This window comes from Thalia democratica, chromosome 2 (genome assembly GCF_965202585.1).
Source record: "Thalia democratica chromosome 2, ktThaDemo2.hap1.1, whole genome shotgun sequence".
Classification (NCBI taxonomy): domain Eukaryota; kingdom Metazoa; phylum Chordata; class Thaliacea; order Salpida; family Salpidae; genus Thalia; species Thalia democratica.
The window spans coordinates 69905956-69921824 of NC_139166.1; the positions used below are offsets into that span (position 1 = coordinate 69905956).

At 26.5% G+C, this 15869-nt stretch overlaps 1 protein-coding gene across 1 annotated transcript; it reads left to right on the forward strand.

The window, feature by feature from the left end:
• Nucleotides 1–9441: 9441 nt before the first annotated feature.
• On the forward strand, nucleotides 9442–9927 carry LOC145828899 (kelch-like protein 36). The gene has a single exon (XM_082936644.1). It carries the CDS (start codon nucleotides 9442–9444, stop codon nucleotides 9925–9927), a length of 486 nt encoding a protein of 161 aa, XP_082792770.1.
• Nucleotides 9928–15869: the final 5942 nt, after the last annotated feature.

Below are 15869 nucleotides of genomic sequence, written 5' to 3' on the forward strand. Positions count from 1 at the left end.
CATCTGATCAAAGATCGTGGTGCTTCTGGACGTGAACTCTTTGCGCTTTATCAGAGCGAACTTGTTCCACTTGACTCGTATTCTGTCCCACGGCTCGTCGGGGTTCGAGGACAGAAACTCCGGCTCCTTTGCCAGGAACATTCGCGTTATGCTGTCAACGTAATGTTCTTCCAATTGGGAATTAGTGGAAGGCATTTTATTTTCAGTGGTTTTTTGCTAAATGAATGCAATCAAAACACTGTTCAACAATTTTAACAATGCATATAGTTTAGACTTTAAAAAAATCACAAAGTTTTTATTTTAAACTTATATTAATGCTTTAAGTAAGTTAAAAAAATCACAAATAATGGTTGACATCAGTTGCGTCGCGTGGTCTTTTTTTAAGTTAACTAAAGAACAAATTACAAGTACTACATTTCGATATTTAAAACAAAAGTATTAAACTGAAGCAGCTTCAGTTTTAGAGTATTTTTAAATAGTCATTTCAATGAATATATTTCTAGACGAGGGGTCGACAAGCTGCGGCCCTTAAAACCAAAATCTGCTGCAAGATGCTTTACGGCACAAAATGTACCTCTTTAAAAACAATTAATGCAATATATATGGTATAAGCTTACAAATAGGCTTTTATTTTAAAAAGTGCTCTACTAAGAATCAAATTATACATTTCTAGTTTAAAAAAGTATTTGTTACTTCAAATATTTTGGACTGGTTATGAAATGTTATAATGTTTGAAGCTCACGCACTACCAAGGATGCGAGAAAGGGTATGACGTAGTCAGAGGTTCGAAGCAACGAGGTTGTACGAGGTGACGTCAACATGGAGCACAAGGTACCGGGGAAATACAACGAATGGACCTACCCTCGCCAAACGCCAAAATTTTAAACAAATCTCTTTTGCAATTTAGTTTAAATTTCTTGTACATTTTGTGATGCTTGATTGCTGATCCTATCACGTTTGTTAAACTTAGACTTTAAAATAAACTTGTCATTTATAATAATTAGTTTATTTATCGAATAAAAGGTGTTTAATGCAGTTTGAATGAATCTTTTTTGCAATTTAGTTTAAATTTCTTGTATATATTCTGATGCTTGATTACGGGGGCTACTATATTTTGTTAAAATTAAGTTTGAAACAAACTTTTTATTTGTAATGATAATTTTATTTTTATCAAAAGTTACGCTTAACTCAGTTTGAATGAATTTATTTTGCAGTTTAAATTAAATTTCTTGTATTGTCGACAAAACTCTTTTAAAATGATAATATAATTATTACAGAACTATATAAAGAGCTTAAATTTGTTTTGTCACAAAGCAAAATGAAATAGAATGACTGTTTTAAACTATGATTTCGATAATAAAACTATAGCTTCTTATTTTTTATTTTAAGTACACTATAAGAGTAGAATCTTAGCTAAAAACAAACAATCAAATGCAATCATAAAGAATTGTAAAAGACTATATGTTTGAAAAAGCTGTTATTGGTAATAGTATTTTATATTATTCGAAACAGTTTAACACAATATATAGCAAAAATAAAGATATTAATTTGAATGTTACCAAGTATAAAAAATATTTTTAAACGCCAGTATTTATCAAAAGTTTTTTATTTAATTATATGTTTTTTTGTTGTACTTCAAAAAAGTTCTAAGATTAAAGTGTTTATGAGCGAGTGTTGATTTAAATACACACTTGATTAAAAACTAATGCATCATTTAAGAATAAGAACTACAACCAAGCTAACAAAGATTAAAAAGCCAATAAAATTATGTAAGTTAAAAAGTTATGCAGTGAGGACTCGAACTCGGGTCTCTGGATTGGAAGGCACTGGTGGTGACCTATCCGCCATCATTTCAGTTGGAGGCTCACACATTTTCGAGATTATATAAAAAAATTATTTTCATAATATTTTTTTTAATTTATACTTAAACATAAGTCAATAAGCAATTTACTTTGTTTTATAAAACTTACCTGTCTAAAAACACTTCTGAAAAGTTTTAGAAATTTTATATTTTCTATTATAGCTTTTGTACAATGTCTTTTAATACAAAACATCGTTAGTTACAAAACAACGTTTAAGTGCATATAATTTAATTAGTTTATTATATTATCAAATTGTTCACAATTTCATAGTGCTTATGCCTAAAATTAAATATGAAGTTTGGCAACTATCAATAAAACTCGAACCCAAAATGATTTAATGGATTAAGCACAACGGAGTTAATTTGAAGCTGTATTAAAAAGTAGTGTATAAATACAACATTAAACAAACTTTGATGATTTTTATACCTTTCAAAGACAGTTCACTTGCTATCACACTTTTGCACAATTATTTAATTTTACTATTAGTGTTATCCCCAACCCTTACCGTTGGTCGGTAATGTTTTTTGGTTAACATATTCAAAGAAGGTTTTCTGGTATTATTTCTCGTTTTTTGAAAAAAAAAACTGGAAATTCAAGAAAACTTACAAAAAGACATAAAAGTTACATAAAATCAAGAAATTCCACAACAAAACTTCATTTGAGTCGTTTCAAATTGTCCACAATACACTTACATTTAAAATAAATCAGCTTAAAACTCTAAGGTCGCTTTTTTTGGATCCCATTTTGCATTGGGGTGGTAATTAGAAAATCGGTTTGAGGTAAGGTGAAAGTTTTTTCAAATCATCTAAGTCAACACAGAAGAATTAACACCAAGGCATAACTTTTTTCTAACAACTTTTCAAACCAAATTTCAGTTCTTTGTGTTTGTTTTTAATTACATTAGAACTATTTTATTCAATGTATGTTTTTTGAATTAAGTTTATTCTATTCGTTGATATTTATAAATAAGTTCTGTTACGGAATTATTGTTGTAAGAACGGAATTTAAAATTAAATCGTTTAAAGTTTATCTAAATTCGTTCTAGAAATACTTTTGTACATAAAAAGGTTAAAGAATAATTTAAGATACTGACTAAATAAAACTAAAATATTAATAAAATTTTATCAACAAAAGGTGCTAATCGCTGGACAAGCTTAGCTTATCAGGATCTCCAGGATTTAACGCCTTATAACGTTACATCTTAAAATACTATATGGTTAGATTTTTACAAAAAAAATAAAGAGATCTCAATTACTAGAGCAAAAACATTATATTTTATTCTTTCAAGACTTTGCAAACTATGTTTCGGTTAAAGACGTCGTAAGTGCTTAAATGAGTATAGAATACTTTAATTTTAAATAATTTTATTTAGCTTTTATTTTTTAACTTTACTATAAATGATTATTATACTTTTCATTTGAAATATTCTTATAAACATAAAACTGTTTGTTTTACACAAAACTTTTACGTGAATTTTAATATTTAAACGTTTTCAATTCAAAAGCTGCATTAGCAGAGCAAAAGGCAGTTTTGATTTTTGTTGCTTAAGTCTAAATGAAAAGAACAAAACTTATTAAATGCTTTGATAACTAGAAAAATTGAGCAAACAAAAACTTTCGTTTGTACATTTAAAGTATTAGAACTTTTTAAATTATACAAAGTTAAAACTTTTCCAGCTATAACTAGCTATTATAAAAAGACAGATGCAAATACAACTTAACAGTTTATATACTATATATTACCGAAAACCAGAACTAAAGCAAAAGAGTTATATTATAAAACTAAAATCAACACTAAAATAGCATCTATATCACAAAATAAAAACAAAATTTCAAGTTTGATAAACATCACCAGCATTTACGTTAATGTTTTGATATTTTGTTGATATATTTATCAGTAATTGTGTCCAATTTACTGGTTATTAATTTATTTACCTCTATTCGTTCCATTCACACAAGGAAATTTTCAAATAATATATTTACGAAATATAATACAATGATATTAAAAAAATCAAATTACAATAAGAGAAGTGTTATGTATAGAATAATAGATTGATTGTCTACTCTAAAACCATACCATTTGGAGTACTACATCAATGTTATATACTATAAGACATAAAAATTTACTGTAGTTCGAATATATTTAATACCAAACATACAATCGGACACTTAAAAGCATATAAAACTAAAACTATGAGAAAAATAACATACTAATCAAGACTGTATCATGACGTAGTGGGTAAATTAAATTTCAACTAAAACACTTAAATTAAATGGATAAAAAAAGACATTTCGTTACTATGATAATGCATACAATTTGAAGAATTTTATGTGGACAATTTAAGACGCTTTTTATTTGAAATTTTAACTTAATTAGTGGTTAGGAGGAAACTATTCTCACTTAAAATACATGAGTAGTTACTCGTACATCAAACAAATAACTAATATGATACCAAACAGCAGAGTGAAAAACAAAAAAAAAAGAGCAAAGTAGTAGAAGTGAGTTGGCCTAGCGAAAAGCAGCCAACGAAGACAAACAAAAGAAGAAAACTGAAGACAAAACGAAAATCTTAACTTTCTTCTAAATACAAATAATTAATTAAATGATATTTGCAAGTAGCATGTATTGTTTTGTCTAACTTTGATTAAACTAAAGTAGTGCCATAACTAAATTTTAATTAATCGTTATACACAAATAAACTAAGGTGTAATTTATTAAAGAGACATACTTAGTATTTAATACTATGTAACAATGTATTTGGTTAAATTACAAGTAAATGATATAGATAAATAAGATTACAAAGTAAGTTGAAGTGTTTATTATAGAATAATACCAGGCTGTCTACTACAAAACTGTATTATTTGTAGTACGACACCATGGATACATACTATAAAACATAAAACTTTACTTGTAACTTATATATGTTAAAAATGATTTTAAAAGAAAAATAACATACTAAAAAAAATTTGCGTGACTACTCGTACATGAAACAAAAAACTAATTAGGTGCCGACCAGCATAAGGATGCGGCCTATCGGAGCAGCTCTTGCTCCCGGGACTTTTGCACAAATAACGAAAGCTGTCCGCCACCACTTTAACTCAAAACCGAACTACACTTGAAGCTCAGTACCACACTTTTATGTGGTTTGGCGGTCAGGCTTACTACCTGAACTTCAAGCGTAATTAGGTTTTCAAGAAAAAATGGTATGAAAAAAGTGAAAAATTTGGGAGGCTTATTACATTTTATTACATCAGTGGAGGTTTATGACATTGAAAACGATGTTTGGTCAAAAGGTCTAAGTTTACCCCTCCCATTAGCTTCTTTTGGTTGCTCAAGTAACAATTAGTTATCTTACTGTTTATGAAAAAAAATCTTTCTACTTACAAACTTTTATGTTTAGTAACCTTTTTGAAATTTATTTATGTTTTGTTTAAAAGCAAACCATGATTTAAATTTTAATAACGAGTTTTGAACGTTTTCATAATAAAATTTCATACTCGATATTTTTTACTACTCAAAATTTTGAATTTATTGAATACTGACATTTAACTTTTCTTCCTATTCATATACTTATGACTACTATTAAGTTTTAAGATGGTAATTTAAAGTTTTTCACTAAATTAAGTGTAAAAAGTAGATTAAAAAAGACCTCTCTAAGCATCTAATTCAAGTCTCTAAGATTTATATAAGCTTTTTGTAATCTAATTAAGCTTTAAAAAAACTACCATTAAGTATATTCGATTTTGGAAATCTATTCTGAACTATTGAATTTAAAAGTGCAAAAAAACCTTTGATTTATTATTATGTTTTTTAATGTTTAATTGTTGTTATAAAAAATAAAATAAAAGTAACATAAAAATAGTAGGCTGTTTTACTTATTAGCCGTCAGGTATTGTTTACTGACTTGGTTTGTGCTTCAAGTTCTCTTTAGCCTGATTATAGTTACTTTAATTAAACTGTACAACAGAATCGAAGTTTATAATAAACTTTTTAAAAAATGCACGATTTTAGTTTTTATCTCAACAAACATCTTAATTTTACAGTATTATTTACAATTACTATTACTTCAACTACAAAATTTGAATTAATCGCTCTACAACTAAATTATCCCTAGTCCTTAATTCACTTTATAAAGTATAAGTGTTTAAAGTTTATTACAGTAGGAAATAAAGTTAAACAGTACGGGTAACCGGTGTTTTTTTAAATAAAACGTGTTTTTTAACTAAGTCTAGCTCGGCAAACTGTTACCCGGTCGATAGGTTGCGGCCAATCAAACATACCTGGTCTGCGATATCTGGAATGCTTTATTAGTTAAGTTCAATTTGTCTTGTAACTTGAAAAAAAGTATTATAATTTCTAATAGATTAAATGTTAGGACGAAACAAAAAAAAGCTAACGATATTTTCAGAGGACTAATTACAAATATTTTCTTAGAAAAAAGTTAGATGTGCTAAGTTCAGTCATATTATTTGTATTTCATAACAGTAACAAATTTTAAAATAAGTTATATGAAGTACAAGCTAATTAAAAAAACAGTAAAATCAGGTGTTTTTTAAATAACTAATGACTAAATGAGGTAGATATTTTCCTAACCATTTCGGAAAGGCTGAAAAGTACTAAGTAAACTTACATTGGTGTTCATATCTAAATTAGTTTAGATTCTTTCAACTTACATATAAAGTATAGTAATCAGACTTCTTTAATATTATTAATATTAAGATAGCATTAGTTTACAACGTATCTTTATTTAATGTTTTCACAGTTTGAATTGTTTGTTTTTAAAAAGTTAATATTTATTTAAATTTTTAAACTGTTTTTCTTTTTTGTTTTCTTCAAAAATAATTTAGTTACATTTTAGTGTTAAATAATCTACGATTAAAATTAATTAACTTGAATCTCCATTAAAAGGAAAATTAAGTTTATAAGTTTGTATATCATCGCAAACTTAAATTTTTAATAAAAACAAATTTTCAATAGTTTATCAGCCTTAAATACCATAACTTTAATTTAAACTAGTCTTTTCTGAAAATAATATTTTACTTTACGATATTTATTAAACAAGTAAATTAATTACAAGCAATTAAACCCTCAAATGTAAATTAAGAATGTAGTTATTCATTTAAAATGCTTAATATACAAAAAGTAAAAATATGGAAGCTGCATTCTATTTTTTTTTACAAAAATATTTTTTAAACTGATGGTCAATCACATAACATATTCTCATAAATTTTGAGAGTGACCAAAAGCGTAACAAGTTACATTTAGAAAGATTGTTTAATTGAACACTTTTCTAATTAAAAAAAAATAAAGTCTCGCAGATTTTTACAAAACTTATAATTTATTTTTAAATTAATCATATATAACTTTTTATCTTTGATACCAAATAGAACAAAAATAATTCTTACAGTCTCCTTCATGGGTTATGTTAACTTAGAATTCAGCGTGTTTGTTTTGTTTCTAAATTTTATATGTTACAATATTATAATAGTTAAAGATAGACTCTATAACAAAAACAGTTTGTGAGCTTATGAAAAGCTTAAGAAATCATTTTATGAGTAATAGTTGGTTCTAGTGAATCAAAGCAATATACTATTAAAAGTATCTAAGAGATGCTTCTTATTAACAATCCACATAAGATAAAATTCAACTATCAACTTTTAAACTCAATGGTTTTAAACGGAAACCTATTTCATTTGTTTTAAGTAACTACACATACTTCTTTGAAACATTAAGTGTTGAATTAAAACAAAAAAAAAAGTCTGTATATTTCAAAAAAATAAACGAATATATATCACTGACTTTATACTTTATAAAATCTAAATAATTATTTTATTACCTGGTTGCCACTGGTTTTTTGAGAAATTCCTTTAAGGTTTTCTGAATTTCTTCCAGGTTTTTAAAAGTACACGTATTTTGGGTCTACTTTTAAACTAAAGTTAAGTTTGAGCTTAAAAACCGTGTTAAGTAATATAGTAACATTAAAATGATACTGTAAAGCGACTCTAAATAAATTTTAAGATAGAAAAAAAATGATGATGTCAAAAATTTTTATCTATAAGATATATATTTGATGCAAAATCAAAATTTTACTACTTATTATAATAAATTGTTTAAAATTCAAAATTATTTTGTGATATTTGTCAGAAATTTCAGGTTTTTAAGTTGTTTTCTTTTAAACTCCAGGTTTTTCCAGGGTTACAGGTTTTATGGCTACCCGACCATAAGTTTGCTAACATTATAATTTTACTTTTGATTATATTGTTTGTAATTTTACTTTGAAGTATACTAAAATCAAATATACTAGAAGTACATTTAAAGGTGGTAAACTTTTGTTACGAATGCAAACAAAAAAATTACCATAAGTTTCAAAAACACTAATACTGTTCTTAGAATTTTATGGAAATTGAAAGCAGGGTTATAATAAAATAAAGATGAAAGATAGATTTAAAAGTAAAACTAGATAAACTTTTACAATAACTACTATAATTTTTAGACAAAGCTTAATTGAATAAGAATCATCGATAAGTTCAACTTTTTTAACAAAAATAAAATGAAAAAAATTGTTAAGGGCAAGACGTTGAAAGGTATCCGTAAGGTGAGTTTCGAATACTGATAGGTTTTTCGTGCACTAGGTACTAGAACCAAATGTTTTGAGCGTATTTGTTTTGTCGGTTTATAAAATATAACAATAATTAATATTATTTATTAAACACGAAAAACTGTTCATCAATAAGATGAATAAACATAGCTGATGTGCAAAACATTTTGTTTTGAACAGTCTTTCTGAATTAATAATGACGAATATGCAAAACTAAGTTAATTTTTTATTTAAACTTGCCAATACTTAAAAATAAACATCTCCATCGTTTCTGGCAGAAAATTTAATGCGAAAAAACTGCAAAAAAGTATTAAAACGATGAAAAACAAGCTTTTTTTTTAACTTTGTTTTCACTGTGCTGTTTTATGGCAAGTTTAAACAGGAAAATTTATTTTATCACGTGATAAAAAACTTAAGTTTCTTTTATTTAGTTAATATTCAACTTGTTTAGTGAAGAAGAATTTTAAAATACTTTAAACTTTATAAAAAGTTAAAATAAAAATTTTTTCGTTTTTTTTGTAGTATAACAGTTTTTATATATCGAGTTAAGATAAAGACAAAGAAATCATAAAGAATAATTGACATACTTAGGGACGATTTGAGAAGTTATCATACCGTTGTTACTGTTCTAGATTTTTTATACGTTTTATATGAACATAAAACTACTGAAAAGCATTAACTCAAAAAAAAATTAATAACAAGGAAACGAATTAATTTAACAACAACATAATTTTTTTTTGTATGAGATCGACATTGAACTACATGATAAAACATAATTTAAAATAAATAGAAAAAAAGATAAAAAATAATGATGATGCGCATAATATACAAAAAATTGATGATAAAAACAGTATAGTAATATCTGTTGGATTGAGAACAAAGTCACAGAGCGGATCAAAACCTTGGATACTCAGTAATGCTGTTTACATATATGATTTTAAAACAAACACTTATAATTTACACTCAAAACTAAGTTCTTCAATGTTGAGTCATCAATCTGCTACTGTTGGAGGTAACATTTATTTATTTGGAGGTATTAGAAATGACATCACATCATCCGATATTGAGGTCATATCAGTTGGTCAGAAGTTGACAGTTCCACCAATGCGTAACGAAAGAAAACTTTTTGGAATGTGCTTATTTGGTGGGTGCATTTTTTTGGCCGGAGGAGCTCATAAGAATATGGAAAGCTCCCTGAAGTGTGAAGTTTACAGCGCGGAAAGTGGCGAGTGGAGCGAAGTTTGCAGCATGAACACAAGTAGACTCGCGTTCGCGTTGACATATTTCCAAGATAAAGTGTGGGCAATCGGTGGTGTTTCGAACATGAATGTACTGGACACGGTTGAGACGTACGATTTAGGTGAGAACAAATGGACAACAGCTGACGAAAGGCTTCTTCAAAAACGAATAGGTCACAGGGCTGTGGTTCACGACAAAAAAAATATTTGTGATCGGCGGTTTAATTGATAAGTATAAAGAAACATGTTCAGTTGAAGTTTACTCGAGCGTGACGAATCAGTTCACTTGTGTGGCTGAAATAAACCTAGCACGCTCGTTCATCGAATGCAGTGTACTTGGCAATAAGATTTTCGTCTTCGGGAGTTTTTTGAACAAAAATCAATTGAGTGATTCCGTGAAGGTCTATGACATTGAAAACGATGTTTGGTCAAATTTCCAAATTTACCTCTCCCGTTAGCTTCTTTTGGTTGCTCTAGCAACAACTAGTTATCTTATTATCTAACAAAAATACATTATACTTACAAACTTTTTGTTTTATAGCTTCTTTAATACTCAAAGTTTTTTCGTTTAAAAGCAAACCATGACTAAAATTTTAATAACGAGTTTTGAATATTTTATTAACAACTTATACTCGATCTTTTTTGGTCCTTAAATTTCTTGAATTTTTGATGCTGACATTAAACTTTTCTCATTGTCATATACTTCTGACTATTATTAAGTTTAAAGATGGTAACTTAGAATTTTGTACCAAATTAAATATAAAAAGTAGTTTAAAAAAGACCTTTCTATTAATATAGTTCAAGTCTTTAAGATTTATATAAGCTTTTTGTAACCTAATTAAGTCTTAAAAAATAACTATTTTTAAGTAAATTTTATTTTCGAAATTTATTTAAACAATTGAACTCAAAAATGCTAAAGAACCATTGGATAACTTATTATTATTTTTTTATTTTCTAAACGTTGCTATAAGAATAAAATAAATGTAATAAAAAATAGTAGGCTGTTTCACTTATTAGATGTTCAGGTGTTGTTTACTGATGGTTTGTTCTTCAAGTTCGTTTTAGCTATTAGTGGTTATACTTTACTTTAAGTATTAATCGAAGTTTACAATAAAGTTTGAAAAAATTATATTACTTTTTATATTAAGAAGCATCTTAATTTTTGAATATTATTTTCTATTGATTCAACTACAAAATTTGAGTTACAACACTTTGATAGTTTACTTGTGTTTAGCTCGTTTAACAATATTGTCGTTTTAGTACTTTTTATTTAAGAAGATGTTTTAATCATAATTAAATGTTAAAAGTTTGCTTAAACTTGTATTTTACTTTAACTGTTTGTCTGGTATCATTTTTAAATGCAGTTTTAAGCAACATATTAAATAATTCCTTATTTTGTTAAAATAATTTTACCAAGGCTCGTGTATAAATACTGTTATAAGTTTTCATTATGTCAAGTCTATGTCTTACAAGCCAGATCACCGTACAACGTAGAATTACTTTAAATGACTTTTAATTTTTTTTGTTTTACTAAAAACTCGATTTAACTTTTGAATTATGCACACTTAAACATTTGAAAATAAGTTTTTAAAATGATAGGCTAAAACTAGTTAGAATTGTTTATGTATTTCTTTTAAACGATTTTAATGAGACGTAATCTTAAAAATTGAAGTTCAAACTAAATTCAAAATATGATGTAGTATTGTAAGTTAAGTTCCAAGTGAAAAAAAATATTTTGCTTAAATATCAGCAATTAACTTGTCTCGAAAAGTTATATTGTTACCAGACATTCTTTTGAAAAACTTGTTGCTTTAATAGCGTGTAATTAAGTGTGGATATTGGGACTTACTAAAATAAAAACAATGAACACCAAAGTAAAAACAGAAAAGTTGATTGAAAAAACAAAACTTAAATCTTATAATTTGTTTCCTTAATTGTCCGAAATATTATAATACCTAATTTTAATATATATTTTTTACTCTAATTAAAATAGTTTTCAATTAGCACCTAGTTGTATTTAGATTTATTTTATTTTTACGTCCAACTTGTCTCAATTTATGTTCAAGTTCAGTTTTACATTAATACGAAATAAATGTTTAAACGGGTTAAATTAATATTTAAAACAGCTTAAGTTATTTTTTAAGTATTTAGATAAATTTTGTCAACTTAGTTTTATTATTTTTTTTTGTCAAGTCAAAGTGACGATTGGCGCAAAATATGGCACTATTAAAAATGATGCCACGCAGACAGAGCGCTTTGTACAAAGTGCAATCATAAAAAATTAATAGTTCGTGGAAAAGTGACATCTATGCAAAACTGACGCTATGAAAAAATAACTCACCGAGCAAAAGTAATGCTGAGTAAAAATAACGTGAAAAACTGATTTGGTGGGAATTGATTCAAATGGGAACTGATCGAGTGAGAACTGTGCGCGGGTTGAACTGAACGGTTCCCATTAAATGTATAAAAATTAAACTTAAAAAATCACAAAGCTTTTATTTTAAACTCATTATACTGCTATAAGTAAGTAAAAAAAAATCACAAATAACGGTTGACTTGACATACCAAGAAGATTTGAAAATATTAGTTTACTACTATTCTTTGAGTATTCAAATCATGCTAGCTTCTGAAAACTTGTTAAGTGCTTTGGGTATTTTAAACATTTTGCATATTGTTACGTCACACAAGCTAGTATGCTTAGTATCTGAAAAAATATTCTAATAAATTAGCTACTGATTTAAAAATATTTGTACTCATGTTATGATCAATCAACTTAACTTAATTAAAACTCTTAACAGTTTTATTGTAATAAGTTGGACAATTATGACAAAGCCATTTATAACATTTGTAACTTCATATTGTAAATTTCGATAAGTAAAAGAGTAGTTATAATTATTCCAAACTTTGTTATTTTTAAATTTTACACATTTTGTACTTTTGTTTAATAATGACTGTTTAAAATTTTAGGGATTTTGCATTATTTGTTATCTTTGTCACATAAGCTGCTATGCTAAGTATCTGAAATAAATACTATCTTAAAGTTACGACCACCATATCACTGTTTGCAATGGAAACCACTTTGTTCCAACAGCGATCAATTCCTACCCGCGTACAATTCCCATCCAATCAAATTCGAACGACCAAAGGCTTTAGTAATAGTAAAAAAAAAAAAGTTAGTGGTTATCGAGCGGTTCCAAGTAATTCAAATAAACTGCATTAGAGACATTTTGGAAACTATGGAAGTTTTAATTATTTTGTATTTTTAAATTATAACTATTTTATATTCTCAAAGTGATAAGTTTTATACTAAAAAGTTTAAAAAATAAACAATTTACAGGCACTTTATAAATTATTAGTATATGTTATCAAAAAGATACTAAATTGAGCAAGTCATAATAATTATACTATATACTTATTGTGTATAGTAAGCTACCGTTTTGTGCAGTCTAACTTTATTCAAATTTTAGTTATGGAAACATAACAAAATAAATAAACTACTTAATAAAAAAAAATTAATGCCCATAGGGAATGGACAATTAAAAACAAATAATTGAAACAAGATTAGTCCGAACTCATACCATCGTATTTTCTTCTTTTTTAATACTTTCTCTTACGACGATATCTTCTTTTCCTCTTTCTATTAACATCATCGTCATTCTGATAATAACCGTCACTTGTGGTGAACGACTCACACATCTGATCAAAGATTGTGGTGCTTCTGGACGTGAGCTCTTTGCGCTTTATCAGAGCGAACTTGTTCCACTTGACTCGTATTCTGTCCCACGGCCCGTCGGGGTTCGAGGACAGAAACTCCGGCTCCTTTGCCAGGAACATTCGCGTTATGCTGTCAACGTAATGTTCTTCCAATTGGGAAGAATTAGTGGAAGGCATTTTATTTCAGTGGTTTTTTGCTAAATGAATGCAAACTAAACACTGTTCATCAAATTTTATAACTAATACATACGTCATAATAGAATTTTGTAAAACTGCTGAAATTTTGTTTTTGTGCATTTGCATATATAGTTTTGAAAGCAAAAAAATATTATGTTCCATTTAGTTCGTTCTAAGCTTTATTATGTAACAGTATTTTAATGTCTGAAATAATGCTTAAAAATTATCAATGATTAGAACGAATAAATTGTATTGACTGTCATAAAAAATGATCTTTTATTATTGTTTTTTAAGCATAACTTTAATGAATCATATATACTTTTTCATATAGTTTTCAAAGATAAAAAATTACGTTAAGTAAGTCATCTATGAATTAAATTCATAAGTTTTACTAATTTTAATTTTATACATTTTAAAATGGTTCTAGCGTTTGTTAATAAAAGTGTGTAAAACTTGTAGTGTTGTAAACTTTCAAAAAGAATTTATGCTTAAATATAACACTTTACTTTTAAAATAACTTATATGATGCTGAAAAAGTTTTAAATCTCCTTTTTTTCTCTTCAAACAACTTTGTAAATTTTGATATTAGAAATATGGTTTAGATAAAAATTTCCTATTTAAAGCAAGAAAGTTGAGCGAAATACTTAACGTCTGTACGGTACAGATTTAACATGTTAGTAGATATAATTACTCTTTAGTACTTCTTAAATGAAGGAATATGATTGATGTAATGACATACTTTTTACTGTATTTGGGTCCTAATTTTATTTCAGCTAATAAAGTTTGGGTGAGAAAGCAAAAGATGTATAGATAATATTTTCAAAAGCTTAATCATAGCTTGTAATTATTCTAAGCTAATAAATCTTTTAACTTCAGGTAAAATTTCCTGACTACTTATTTTTAGTTTGTTGAACTTTAGAGTAAGCTAAAAAAATAAGCATTTTAACGTGTATGTTTAAAAATTAAAATAAAATGTGGTAATGTTTTAGAAATAACCGATAATTTTAATACTTATGTACTACACTTAAATTATTAAAGCTGATTAATTGTTTTCTTAACTATACGGATATTCAAAACAAAAGTTTTTAATTTTCTTCAAACTTTTTATATAAACACTATGTTAGAAATTTTAATTAACAAAAAACCTTTGATAATTATATACTCAACTTTTTTCAAGATTTACTTAATTGAAAACAAAAAGTAAATCGTTCAAATTCTGCAAAATTGTTTTAAAAACTCATTAAAAACAGAGTTAAAATAAATGAATTGTAACTAAAATTTTTTGAACCATAAATCATTAAGAGACAACAAAGAAACATAAATAAGATATTGTTTCTGTAAGAATCAACAAACACAAGTTTAAGTTCCATTTGGACACAAAATAAAAATAATAAAAGTAAGTTTTTTTGGTCCTGTTGTACTCCCAATATTCATCTTTGATGGTGTCAAAAAAATAGTACGCTGTTTTACTTATTAGACGTGAAGTGTTGTTTACTGACTTGGTTTGTGCTTTCAAGTGCGTTTTAGCAATTAGTGATTATACATACTTTAAATTAACAGTATAATGAAAAGTTTTTTATTTTGACTTTGCTGTAATTTTTAAGAACTAGGGGAAGTTCCGTTGTTTAATAATAAAAAATACTTTTTTTCCTACATTGTCCTAGCGAAAAGAATGAAGAAGAGTAAAATGTGATTCTCTTCTAGCAAAAAGTAAGAGTAATGTTAAAATGAGATTTTCTTTAAAATTGGTAAAAAGAGGAAGTCTAATGGAATACCAGTTTAACTGTAATGTGTTAGTTGAACATCAAATATTAAAAAACCAGTCAACCAGAAAGTAAGTTGATCTGAAAAAATTTTACGATTTTAAGATAAAGCTATAAAAACCAGCCAATATCAATCAAATACTGCAATCAGAAGTGATATTCTAGTCAGTCAAGACCTTTCAGATTAATTCCATAACTAAACATGTTTGTTACTTTATTGTTCATTGTGAAGTTCTTTTTTAATTAATGTTTGTTATTTATAATTGATTTTTTTGTTTTAATTCCAAGCAGATAATTCTTAATTTAACTAAACATTGTTATAGTTAATATTACATACCTGTTGAATTTAACTTCTGTTTAAAAATTTTGACAACATAAACAGTATTTTCTAAAGTATTACATCCTTTATTTTTTAGTGTGTGATATGTTCTTTAATATGTAAACATAACGAACAAAAGTCATTCCTAGCTTTCACAAGTAGGATTAAATTTCTTTAGATATCATTTAGTTCTAAGTT